Genomic DNA, 14000 nt, shown 5'->3' with positions numbered 1-14000 from the left:
AACCAAAATCATCTATTATTCATGTCTCCATGTTAGACAAGGCTGTTCTTTTGTCCAGACAAGTAAAAACATTTTTTAGATGTTACTTGCTGACAGTTTCGACTGTCTCTAGTCTTTCTCAGATGCGTCATAAATTTTTTAGATGTTACGTGTTGAAACTGTCAGCAGGTAGCATCTAAAAAAATGTTCACGTGACAAAAGAACAGCCTTATATAAAATCATCTATTATTTCTTATAACTGCGGATGTGGGTCTGTTGAGAATCAACCCTTCACATTTTTGTTGAGTTTTAAAATGTGCACATTAGCGGAAAATCCATCATTTCCCTTTTAACACCGGAACCCAGCCATAGGGGACAACACTGCTTCCACTACTCGTCAAGTTGAGGGTGTATGTCTTCATTTTTTCCAAGTGTTAATATTTTCTTTTTGCAGAGGTAAAGGAACCAATTTGTCACCCTTGCAACATGTAACACATGACTCATAGTTCACATGCAGATATTACAGACTTAATTAGTTTGTACAATTGGTTCATTTTACGGCGGGTGGCTGAGAAGGCAATATTGACATAATTGTACATCAAAAAGTAACTCCGACAAAACATTTCCTGTTCACTTGGAGTTCAAATGACACTTGTTAAGCGCCGTGTTGCCTTCAGGTACATTCCAAGTGGTGTCATATTCATTCTGTACGCGTGCGTACGTGTGCTGGTGAATCCTCTGCGGCAGCTGCAATCTTTTCTTAGCCCAAATCATCATTCCGATCTCACTTAGCGTGGGGGGCAAAGTAGTCACGCTGTGTAGATAAAAGCAGTACTACTATGTTTACAAGACCTATAATTTCCCAAGGCAAGATTTTTATGACCCCACTAATTACTGAATGACTCCTTGTTGTGACATTATTCATGTGGAAAAGTTTGGCGCATAATATAGCTCAGGTTTAAACCTGGATTGGAAAGCATTTAGCCGGTAATCTTTTCACAGATCAAACATGTAGTTTCGTTCTGGCATGGAGTTTTCCGTGTCGCCGTAGAACTATTTGACAGTTGAGCAGGGCATGGCCATTATGAAGTCAAGTCAAGTCAAGTCAAGTTTATTTGTATAGCCCTAAATCACAAGCAGTCTCAAAGGGCTTCACATAGACAATCAATTGACAATAATTCTCAAAGCATCCCCTGATCTTAGGCTCCCAAAAGCCTCATAATTGATTTTATTTTTAATCTGGTTTACAAGACAGTTTCCTTTTCACTCCCCAAACACTTTAAGTGATAGAAACCATTGCAAAAGAAACTTTCACCATGTGCCATCTGTTAGACTGAGGAGTCCACGTTTTTTTTTTTTTTTAATGCAAATAGTTGACTGAGGGATAAAAATATCAAGTGAAAATCACATCAATTTTTTTGGCAGCACGGAGGTCAACGAGTTCAACCGAGTGAGGGATTTGCATGTGTGTGTGTGTCCATCCTTGCTGACGCTGTGTCATAGGATCAAAGATATGAGTGTCTAGACATGACCATGTATACGTGTGTGTGTGCGTGCGCGTGTGTGTGTGTGTGCGTGTGTGTGTGTGTGTGTGTGGTGCTATACAAATTTGTGGGGGGGGGGGGGGGGGGGTCATTTTGTCCCAAGCAAGCACCATCATGCGCGCAATGACATGGCATTGGCTCATTCTGCATTTGAATGGGCTGGGAGTGTGTTTGCACAGCGCTGTCTGTTTAACTTGTCCACGTCAACTTGAATCAACACGTGATGATTTTTGTCTGCCCATTTTCACCGCACACATATATATGGGTGAAGTGCCCATTGGTAGCCGGACAGACAAAAGCATCCATCGATTTACAGCCTATGGGTTGATTGCCATTTACGGGTCAACTAGGTACAGAGACAAAATGTGTCAGGACAGGACATGCATGTAATGTATTGTACAAACAAACATGCAATTGTTTGCCACTAAGTCACAGGTTACATATGGAGAAGCTTGTGATTGGTTGCCAGGCAACTGCAGGCTACATACTGTATAGACCAACAATGTATTCATATTAAGGATGGGTGATACCACTTCTTTTACAGACTGATATCACTACGAGTATTCCGTCTTTGAGTACTCCCTGATACCTGTGGTGCTTTTGATATTGAAGATTTGATTGAACACAGGAAAAACCCAACTACTGCAAAAGTGGAGTCACCGCGGATCGGCGGCTGGTATCGACAGCATCCATACAGACTCAATACCTTCAAATAGGGTCGCTATCGGCCCGATATCGATACTGGCTATCGAGACTCGCTCATCACTCATAGAAATAGACAATGTAAAATCCAAATGACAAATTATGGACTGGTTGAACACATTCGATTGTTTGCCGTCAATCACGGGACACGTGTCGTCGTCACCATTCGGAGAAGATCAAGTGGAGTCCATTTACCATTTAGTAAATGGAAGTCTCCACGCTTTGTAAATATTCATGGAGGTGAAGTGCTTCCACTGGGGAGCGGTGTCCTCGGAAAACTGCCGCGCTCAGATTTCATGCTGCATATTTCACACTCGCATGTCAAAGACATCTGGAAGAAGAGGCCATAGGTGGGCGTCCAATCATTCCCAGGGAAAGTGGCTCAGTGGAACATGACCCAGAAACATTCTGCCTGTCGGTCCGCTGATGTTTATAACAAAGGCTCCGACTTGAAAGTCCGGCTCCGACGCTTAGCAACACTGTTGACTGCGGTGTTTGGAGTGTATCAACACTGATACCGAGTGGGGCCCAAACATACTCTACCTCTGACCCTCAACAATGTCCAAACAAGCCTCCGCTTTCTCTACTTCCATTTGTCACTTCACTTCAGAGTCACTTTCACACGGGGCTTACTTACGTAACATATGGAGCAGGCCCAATCCAAGTGTCAACTGTACCTTGGCTAATGCCACCTCACAGAAGTCTCTGAGACATTTAGAGATCTCAGCCCCCGAAGGTCGCTTTGACATACATAAAATTGGGTGGCCACGTCTATCAGAAGACCCACAAAATGACTGAAGATGACGTGACAGATGAACGGAGAGAACATCACTCGGTCACTCGAGAAGTTTCAAGCCAACTAATGTACGTCCCCTGTGTAACTGCCTAAGAGGCTTTTTCTAAGCCATGTAAGTAACCAACTTAACTGTATTCAGCATTATTTGCAATGCAACTATCATTGGCTTTTCCCATAGCTAACCAGGACTAGAAACACTTTGAGTCCTCCCTGACAAACTTTAGCAAGGACTCTAAACAAAAGTCTCTGTGTCTGCTGGTTTTGGCGTACAGAGCTCTATAACGCCTTCCGGAGGGGAGTAGTTCAAACAGACTGCAACCTGGGTCTGTAGAGATGTTACTTGCACGTTTATCTGTCCAGGACCAGGAAACGTGCAAGTAACATCTCTACAGACCCTTCTCATCCAGGTTGCAGTCTGTTTGAACTACTCCCCTCCGGACGGCGTTATAGAAACCAGCAGACACAGAGACAGCTTCTTCCCCCCAGGCTCTAATGAACTCACACCACTCTTCGAGTCTCAGAGTCATTGCTGTGCAATAACATCCTGCTCGCCACACCTTGTTTGAATTGTCTACACTGTTTCTACTGTGTCCTCTCTGCATCCATTGCAGCCTGGTCATCCTGGAAGAGGGACCCTCTCATCTGTGGTTTCTTCTCAAGGTTTCTCATTTCCCCTAGTTGGAGGTTTGAGTTTAAGATCAGGGGATGTTTGAGAATATTTGTCATGTCCTGAGTGTTGTTAGTCACCTAAATGTTGAACAGAGGCTGTGATGTACTGAAGTCAAATTCCTTGTTTGGCACGCTCAAACATGGTGAATAAAAACTCTTGAATCTTGATCTTGAATCTTGAAAATCCTCTGTAACGACTGATTTCAGCTGTGAATGACTGACAAGCCCCAAAAGGCTAAACACCGTCTTTCAGTGGAAGAATACAAGACGACGACTCCTTAATAAGTAACTGCAAACTATCAGCAGAAATTTTACAAGTGACAGTAAAAATTGCGACACGTCATGTGGATCGACCGCGCGAGGGCTGGAGGAAATGGCATAGTGAGGAAAAATGCAAAAGAAATTGTTGTACAAGCTGAGTGAGTGGCATTAGTAAACAATGACATCATCATTTCCAGACAGTCACAATGATCCTTGTGTAAAAAGATGATTATTAATCCTCACACATAGGAGGAAGCAGCGTTGGCAATTGGGAGCCATTCAATGGGTGGGAGGTCAACTTTTATACTGTTGAACTCTCTAGTACCGAGTACTACAAATACCAGGAACTAATGGAAACAGAGCAGCTATTTTGGTTTTGAGCCAAGGTGTAAAACAACAAAAGTCTGTCATTTTGACCATTTCACGAGACTTTTAAAGACCAACTTGCCTAAGACAGTTTTTTTGGGGGGAAGATTCAGCCCTGTATGCCACATTTGGTTGTCAAGAAGGCTCCAAACCTGAAAGACTTCATTGCACTCAGTTATGCACCAGTAGCATCAGCTGGATTGGCCAGATCAAGATGTTTTTTGAAAGGGTTTTTCTGAGACTAGTCCTATTTCACAAAAAGTAGGTCATTACTAGCGCTATAGCTGAAAGTCCAATTTAAAACCATGAAAATAAACAGTATCTTTTGATGATGAGCGACTGGCCTCCAGCCAGATGAGATAATAGACCAATCTCTATCTTGACTCAGTATTACGTCAAAAACAGCAACGCAGACCCACACTTGCGGACTAAGCGACTTGAATTCATGCCTTTCATAATACTGTAGATGTACTTGAGCTTGCGTATCATAACTGTTCCAAAGTCTCCATCCAAACATTGCAAACCGCAACAGTGCGTTGAAATACATAAATATGTAATAAAATGGAATGGAAATATCATTAAATCTCCTGAGCTCACATGATTGAAGAGTCATGTCCACGAGGTCAATGTGTCACTTTTGAGGGTCAATGTGCTTTCAGTACATTCTGTTCTGGGGGGGGGGGGACTTTACAATGAAATCTTTGTAGCTTTACAGTTTTGACAGCAGACATCTGCATTCCAATAACTTGGTCTCCGCAAATGATAAGCGTCGACATTTAAACTGCCGTTAATGGTTTTAGCTAATACCTGCTTCTGCATCGAGTGATTAGGGGTTGCCAATACAGCCATCCTGCCAAACTGCATATAGAAGTAGGTCATTTTACTTGCTTGTGTCAAAGTTGGATGATCATTTTAAGATTTCTTGGAAAGTTAGAAAATTGGAACACAAATGAGCAAAAGAAATTGTCCTCCAACACTAGTGTGACTGATGCAAATGTCCATCATAAGAGGACACAAGGATCCATGATTTGAATCGCAAAGAGGATTATTGGAAAGTGGTAAAAGACAACACTTTCAATATCTTAATGAGCCATGCCCAAAACCGAGCAGGAAGTCAGACCTTTTTGGTTTAAACTGGTGATTCATTCATGATTGCTAAATTCATGAACCCTCACACTTGTTTCACTGATGTTACTTTTTAGCCCTCATAATGTGGTGGAGCCTCTTTTGACCATAGACGATCTTCATTCAACCATGGCAACGGGTGGGGGCGGAGCGCGACACAACCGCTCATGGCGCTATATAACGTGTGAGTGTGCGGCGGCGAGCGGCCACCTTCACGCCGCTCGTACACGTCCAAGAAAGCCTAGCTACGAGACGGCAGACGAGCAACTGACCACACAGGAAGGCAAGAAGACGAACACGGTCACTTATTTGTGGTGGAACTATTAGAAGAAAGAAATACCGGTAAGTGATTATCGCTAATATGATGGCTGGGTTGAATTTTCGAGGAGTGCGCATGCGTAGTAAACCCGCAATAGCATCATGGCCTGGGGGGGATTGCGCATGCGTGAGGTGTGAGTGAGCGGTTTGTGGGGACCCCGCTAACACACTTGACGAAATAAACTTAATAGTTGATTTTAAAAACTAAAATTCCATGTAAATTACCTAGCATAATATCAGACATCGTGACGAGTGCCATTACAAAAACCGTTCTGGATTGTACCGTATATGATGTCATAATGATTATGTAACTTGGATCACGATGCCGCTGCATTTAACATGCCCAATATGCGTAAACCAGCGGGATTATCTTTGGTTCAAATTCCCACGATGACCTTCATTTACCTATAACAATAATAATTATTTTTATGATTGAATCAAACCAACACGTAAAAAATGCATGTTGAAAAATGACAATTGTTTAATTGGTACAAGTGCAAGAGGTAGAAGTGTGTCAAAGCCATAAGAGACTTGTACTGTAGTGGCACAATGGCAGGAACGGAGCCAAGAGGCCAGCGACTTTTACTGCTTTATTGCATTCAACCAATCTGTGAAATTCTACAGTCTGTACAAGAAAGCAAAGCATGAATCGGTGGTTTAGCTTCCAAAGTCTCATTTGCATTGCAAAATTACCAGTAGTAACAAACGTCTGGACGGCTCCGATGGCGTTGTGACACATAAATCTTTTGACACAGTCAAGAGAAAAATCATTTGTGTTTGTTTGTATACAGAAGCTCTGCCAGCGGCTGCTTTATGCCCTCATTGGCAGATAATTCCAATCTGGTTCTCCGTCTAGCCGTCTGGACGACAGGTGGCCGGCAAGCCCAAAGATGAAACGCTGTGGACAAGCAGCCCAATGACTTTAGCTCCTTAACGTCTTATTAGCACACTATTGATTGGCACTGTTGCGGTTTGCAGAACGAGTTGGGTCACAGTTGAGTCTGGCTGAGCGAGTGTGGCCTCGCAAAGTTTCAAAAGTGAAAGCAGCTCTTTGGCCATGCAAAGCTGGCAATGGCTACTTTCCTGAAAATAAAACAGTCACCAATGTCTGACGAGGGAACATGTATCGGATGATTCTAGCATGAATGTGAAATGTCGTGACATTTACCTTTAGAGGCGCAATAATTTATATTAGTCAACCAACAATTTAGCTGTTATCTAAAAGGGGGGTGTTTGAAATTCCTGCCCTGAGACAAGGAAACGTGCAGCGCACGGCCACTTGAAATGAAACAAACTCCTCTTCCAAAATCAGCATTACACAAATTTCAATTTGCTCGCAGTGTTAAAGTAGAAATGAGTAAAAAGAGTTTTTCTCCTTTCTGACGTGCAAGCGTTTAAAAGGCCACATCTTGTATCTCTTCCAAACGGCATGGAATGAATACGTTGTGGAATGTTCCACATCTCCTCCCAACCGGTGAAAAGTGACTTTAGTAGACGCCCCGCCCCCTACGGGTTGGTTTCCATGGCAAGGCCGGGACGCGCAGTGTTGTTGAGGGCTGGCCAGGAGGAAAGGAGTGGTTATATAATCCGACGGGAAGGAGGAGGCCTCCATGACGGGCTCCTTCCAGGGGACCCTCCAGCTGTAAGCCGCCCCCCGACCCCGGCTTTGTGCCAGACACTTATGAAACTGCAAGATCCACCTCCCTGCCTACATGATGTCGGTTTCATTTGGAGGAAATGCTTAATGTATTTGAAACCAACTCAAAAAGTCATTGACCCATTTGTCAACTCAGAATCTGGGGGCGGGGGGCAGTATACTGCACAAGGACACAAAGGTGCTTCATGATCAAACCCACAATCTTCTGCTTGATAGGCTGACCCACTCTACCAGTTCAATCATGTCAGTGTGTGTTTGTTCGTCACTGTGTACGTGTGAGTGCATTATTATGGTGGATTTGTGTTTGTCATTATGATGGTGTGTTTTTTTTTTTGTGACCTTGTGTCTTACTGTGTCAGTCTGAATGTGTGTTTCGTTTGAATGTGTAGTCGTGTGTGTGTGTGTGTGTGTGTGTGTGTGTGTGTGTGTGTGTCTGTGTCTGTGTCAACTTCCGCCAATATTGCAGCAGTTTGTTCCTCTTGGCTCGGCCGCAATCTCGATTTCTGCTTTTTTTGTGCATGAGCCAGTCAGCACTAGTTGTGACCTCGCCTGGCCGAGTCAGCATGACTCGGCAGATTGCTGCCTTTGCCTCCATTTCCCAGCATGCATTGCCAGTTCAACACTTTTCAATGAGTTTCACAGATGCAATGTTGAATGTGCATGTCTAAAAATATGCAACAGTAAATTCAGTGCGCGCATGCGCACGTCTTTCCACGTACGCATGTTTGCACAGCGTCACGTTGCCATGTTTAACTGTGCGGCAGATGACAGGAGTCAGGAGCTCACTTGCATTGCACGGGGGAGGGGTCGGGTTAAGTTTGATCCACTAACCGAGCTCACAAAGGTGATGGTAATGATGTGACAAAAAAAGAGAAGCGTCCTCATGCGTTTGTTTTCTGTCCTCAGTCGACAACATGGAGCTTCACGACAAGGAAATCGTTTCTGGAGAGATTCTGCCTGTAGTGATTATAGGTGAGTGGAAACAACACACACACACACACGCAGGCACAGACACACACACATGCATATGCAAAACAAATGACAGTACATAACCGGTGCAAACGAGAGCAAAGTGTCGCTTTGCTTACATTCTGGCGAGGCACTGCTGCAAACTGCATTTGATACAGGTAATTAAACCTTTGTAAAGACAAAATGGTTAGTCTCAAAAAAGAACTTGGGACTGAAATACCTGTTCTGCTAATGACACCTGATGAATCCTTGCCAAGCGGTTTTGGTGCACAGCGCCATTTTGCGGGCAGTGTCAAATGTTCAAAGACGTTGGCGCTTATCATATGAACCTGCTTCAATGCGGTATTACAAATGTTTGTTGTCACCATCCACGCGCCACGTTTGTCTGTTTCTTGCACAAGTGCAAAGTTCTGCTACGGTGGGTTCAGCATTCAAAAGTTTGCAGCGTGAGGAGACGTTTGACGACAATCATGTCGACTTTGCCCAAAAGTTCACTTTGAACTTTTCAAGTCGCGCGCATATCGAGGCCCGCTCTCCGAAATGTTTTGAATGTGTTGCTCCTCCGACACACCTGATAATGATCCGGATCATTGGAATTGGGTATGTTGGAGCATGCGGGCAGATGTCAATGTTAGGGCAGAAGATGAAAAACAGAAAAGTCTTTGTCTCCAACAAACCAGAAGAGCGCTGGACACCTGATGCAACATTCCTCTCCTTCTGCGTTTCCCAGGTAACGGCCCTTCAGGGATCTGCCTGTCATACCTGCTGTCGGGCTACACCCCCTACCTGTCGTCAGGGGCCTCGCACCCCAACCCGCTGCTTCACGACAAGCTGGCCAACCATCCCGGCCTGTCCCTGTTGGAGCGGGACCTGGAGTACCTGAGCGAGGGTCTGCAGGGGCGCTCGTCCAATCCGGTGGCCGTGCTCTTCGACTCGCTGCTGCTGCCCGACAGTGACTTTGGCACGGACCACGCATCCCCGCTGGAGTGGCGCTACGAGCCGGAGAGAGCCGTGCCGCACTTGGTGCTGGGCAAGGGGCCTCCGGGAGGAGCCTGGCACGTACGTGCCTCGCACGCCCCTCCGTTAATCCCGTCACGGCCAGACGCTTGATCCTCCTTTGTGTGCTTTCAGACCATGGAGGGTTCCATGCTAACGCTAAGTCTCGCTAACTGGATGGAGCTGCCTGGGCTCAAACTGAAGGACTGGATGAAAGACAAGAGAAGGTGAAGCACCTACCGCGTTCTCTCGTTACGATCCCAAGGATCACCTGTCTTGATCCACCAGAAAATGCGGCAATTTCTGTGCGTGGATCCCAGGTGAACATTTTAGCAGTCCTGGAACACAAACAGAACCACGCGGCGACCGGAACCAAAACAAGAATCCAACCCATAAATGGCAAGAAGGTCATGCAAATGACCTGACAACGTTTGTTGGTTCTGACAGAAACGTGCGCAACGACCGCGCCACGCCGGCCGAGATCGCGTCCTACTACCAACACTATGTGTCCCAAATGGCGCTGGAGCACAATTTTGCCTGCGGTACCACCGTCACCTCAGTCAGCAGGTGCCCCGCCGACCAGCACGACCCCCTGGGCTGCTGGAGGATCAAGGGACTGCAGCGCCCAGAGTGGGAGGAGCTTGCGGGTAGGCGCAATGAACTGCTTCTTCCAAAGTTATAGTATTGATGCCCAGCATCAACATATGTCGGAACCTTTCTAACATTTATCTTATAGGGGTGATTAAATCATGAGTTCATGAAAATGAACATGGTCCTGAAATGCTAAGCTAAAATTGCTACTTTTCACTGGCCACATAGAGATTAGCATTTGCATTTTAGCATGAGTGTTGTTTTCAGCGTATTGTATTAGCAATTAGCCTCAGTCGTAGCACATTAAGCTCATCGCTGGGCAAACATGCAGCTGAGCTCACCATCTTTCTTGCTCTGGTAGACGATTCTTCCGTGGAGCGGGTGCCCTTCTCCCTGCTGGCCCGCAACGTGGTATTGGCGACGGGCACGCACGACATCCCCGCCCGCCTGGGTGTGGAGGGCGAGTCGCTGCCCTACGTGTGCCACTCCTTCTGGGAGCTGGAGGCCGCCATTTCCCGCGGTGAGCTGGACGAGTCGTCGGACCCGGTGCTGGTGGTGGGCGCCGGGCTGACGGCCGCCGACGCCGTGCTGGCGGCCCACCACCTCAACACGCCAGTCTACCACGCCTTCCGCCGCGCCGTCACCGACCCGGGCCTCATCTTCAACCAGCTGCCCAAGATGCTCTACCCGGAGTACCACAAGGTCAGGAGCTTTGTTTATGATTTGCTTGTCCAGTTCAAAAGAAGTTGACTTTGGCGCGACCTCCACGCACTCCAACCAAAACGCGGTGACGCTGACATTTTGCCGCGACCGCCTTCAGGTTCACCAGATGATGACTCAGCAGCAGCACCAACCGGCATCCCCTCTGGACACGTCTTCCTCGTCTCCCCGCTTGTCCTCTTCCTCATCGTACGCCGGCTACCTCAGCTTCCCTCAGCACCGCGTGGTTTCCTTCTGGCCAGACCGCAAATGTGTCCTGCAGTCAGACTCGGGCCAACGTAGCGTGGTCCAAGTATCCAAGGCGCTGGTGCTGATCGGCGCCCACCCCAACCTATCCTTCCTGCCCGAACAAGGCCGCCCTCTGGGCCTGCGCCCGGACGAGGCTGTCACCTGCCGCAGGAACCCCATCGACGTGGACCCCTTCACCAACCGCGTGCTGGGCGCCAACGGGCCCGGCATGTACGCCATGGGCCCGCTGGTGGGCGAGAACTTTGTGCGCTTCCTTAAGGGCGGCGCCCTGGCCATAGCCAGCGATATTGCCAAGGGGCGGAGGGGGGCCGTCGGCGGTGGGGCGCCGAGATCCTCGGACAGACTGGCTGACAAGTGGGTGGACAGGCAGGCGGCCACGCAGACCCTCACGGAAGTGGCCCGATCGTAGCCACGGCCTCGATTGTTGTGCAATTGGACTTCAAACAAGTAAAAAAAAACTAAATTTGCCTTTTTTTTCAAAGCAGTGCTTCTCAAACTGAGATTCTCCAGGGTTCTGCAAGCTGTAGCTGGAGCGCCAATGTTGTTGAAGTGAGGCCATTGCACAGAAATGTAGTGCTTCGCCACAATCTTGTAGCATCTCAAAATATTTCTGAATCTGTTTGGAGGCGTCACTCGTAATCTTTTGCTATTTGTGGCACGGTTCCTTCCCTCATTCCATATGTCGTACACTTTCATCCAAATTGTTGTAGTGTGCTGTAATTTCCTACAGTTACCAACAGATGGCAGTAAAGTTCAACTCATCTCAGTCACATGATGGCGTTAAAGTACAAAAGTGGCAAAATAGGGTAACCCCTACTGCCCCCCCCCCCCCCCCTCTTCATAGAAAAATAAAATAAATAATTGACTTAATGAAATAGCAAAAAAGGCTGGCAGGCCTATAAAATAATTGAAATGACTAATTAATCAAATAATTTAGCAGTTAGTCCTACCTACCTTTAATTTTGCACGTTTTTACCGGGATAAAGGAATGTAATATTTTGAGAATAAAATTGTCCTTTTGAAATTCACTTAAAACAAGACTTCCCTCTTTAGGTAAACATTCAAAAATACACAGTTAGTCTCATATAATGACAGTATTCTACAACAAAAGATGTAGTTGTATTCTTATAAATCTCACAAATGTATTTTTTTTGCAAATTGTTTTTGCAATTTCTATCAGTTTTGTGTTGTCGTTGCTGCCTTTAATTGGGTGTGAACCCAAAAGGTTCTGGTGCTGTTCACCTTTTTTGCCCCGCCCTCCCCCCCGGGCGCAGCTAAAGTTACCTCACTGTGGGCGTCAGGGACCAATGTGTACCACTTTAAGAACCACTTCCTACCTACTACAACCGGGTCGCATGACCAAAACAAGTCAGTCCGAACTGGAACTGGGAGTAACTTCTTTTGTAATACCTGTTTAATTGTGTTGTCCTTTTGATAAGATACGATATGCTTGGTGTCTGGATTCGTCCTTACAAGACCAAAGCCATGATTAGACACACTGTCACGACTCCCTTTCTGTATCGTGTTTACACAACACTTTTGCATTATTGAAAATATACAATGTTGTGATACACTTGATAAAAACTAATGTTTTTTGTTGTTGTCCGCCTTGCTTCCTTCCTGCAGTTTATTGTAATTCTTTCATCCTTACTATCATCCTTTCTTTGATTAAACTCCTCCATTCTCCTTTTCTACTAGTTTTTATTCCTGGCCTTCCTTCCTGTTTTTCTTCCTAACTTTTTTTTTTTTTTGCTTCCCTTTGGACTACTTTCACATTCACACTTCCTTTACCTAAAAAAAAACCACTTTTCTGACTTTCTTCCTTCGACTTGCTTTATGCTTGACTCAAAGTCTTTGCCATTAATGACCTGTAAAAGTAATAATTTATATTGCTTGGAATATGCACAAGACAATGTGATTCTTGTAACAGCATATAAACATGTTCTTTATCCAATTTAATTGTGGATATTAAAAGCACCAATATGCAAACATAGTCTGTGACCCAATTTATGAGTTTTGGGGCTATCAGCCCTCGTTACATTAGGTCGATTGTGTGCCTGCTTTGGAAAAACCTTGCATACATCAGAAGGGGGGGGCTATGAATTAATCATGATGCACAGATTGTTTAATTCTTTACATTCTAGTTAATTTTATTATGTTTTTATACTACAATATTATGGTGTGCAATTTTCATAAACAACAAAAAAACCCAATACAATACACAATTTGTTGAGCCAGGAGAGAGGATTTTGATTAATTGCAACTGAGACTAAGGTGGCTAAGTTGAAAAAAAATGTTATTCAGTATTTTTTATTAATACATCAATTATAAACAACACGGTAGAGTTAAACAATTTGCATGAATTATTTCAGCGAACCCTTTTTGTTGCTAAACGTTTGTCCCATTCAGTAATTTGATAATTGATTGGCAGTAGATACAATCTTAAAACATTTGTAAAACAAATTTTCATAGGAAGTAATTTCATAGGTCGTAGTAGTCACTGTTACACAAGGCACAATACTTTTTTTCGAGTACTACCTTCCAAGAACAACCAAGTACTACCTACAAAAGAATGCTTAACTCTAGCTCTGTTAAAATAGTAAAAGAACAAAATGTGCTTCAAAAAACGAGTTCAATAAGAATTTAATTCTTATTCTATTATTAAATGTATCACGCATGCACCTAAATAAATCTTTGAAACCAAACACTTGTTAAAGATGAATTGCAACCATAGTGAACTTTAAAGATAATACGATTGAACTGAGATAGCCTTGGGGTCTAATGGTTTGCAAGACTGTACAGTGACCAGCGAGTGGTCCCAATATATATAAGCTACCCAAAACAACACACAACAAAACTCTTCCCATTACTGTTTCCATGGAAACCAGACTAGGATTTAGAAGGCCCCAGTGATTCAACACACCCGCGCTGGTTGCTATGGTGACACTGGGCAGTGAGTCAGCTTGTTGCCAGGCGATGACTCAGCAAAACACACACACATACGCACACACACACACACACACACACACAAACACACGGGCAAACGGGCACACGCGGA

General features: G+C 45.0%; 1 protein-coding gene across 1 annotated transcript; it reads left to right on the top strand.

Annotated features, from left to right (window-relative positions):
* The first annotated feature begins 5606 nt into the window (after positions 1-5606).
* On the top strand, positions 5607-12935 carry osgn1 (oxidative stress induced growth inhibitor 1). The gene is made up of 7 exons (XM_085925038.1): positions 5607-5784; positions 8324-8389; positions 9117-9445; positions 9518-9609; positions 9830-10029; positions 10335-10675; positions 10794-12935. The coding sequence occupies exons 2-7, from the start codon at positions 8332-8334 to the stop codon at positions 11349-11351; spliced, it is 1578 nt and encodes a 525-aa protein (XP_085781164.1). The 5' UTR covers positions 5607-5784; positions 8324-8331; the 3' UTR covers positions 11352-12935.
* The last annotated feature ends 1065 nt before the right edge of the window (positions 12936-14000 follow it).

Source organism: Syngnathus leptorhynchus, chromosome 11 (genome assembly GCF_054491065.1).
Source record: "Syngnathus leptorhynchus isolate UIUO chromosome 11, UIUO_Slep, whole genome shotgun sequence".
Taxonomy (NCBI): domain Eukaryota; kingdom Metazoa; phylum Chordata; class Actinopteri; order Syngnathiformes; family Syngnathidae; genus Syngnathus; species Syngnathus leptorhynchus.
Note: the sequence above shows the minus strand (reverse complement) of the source record. Positions and strands in the feature narration are given on the sequence as shown.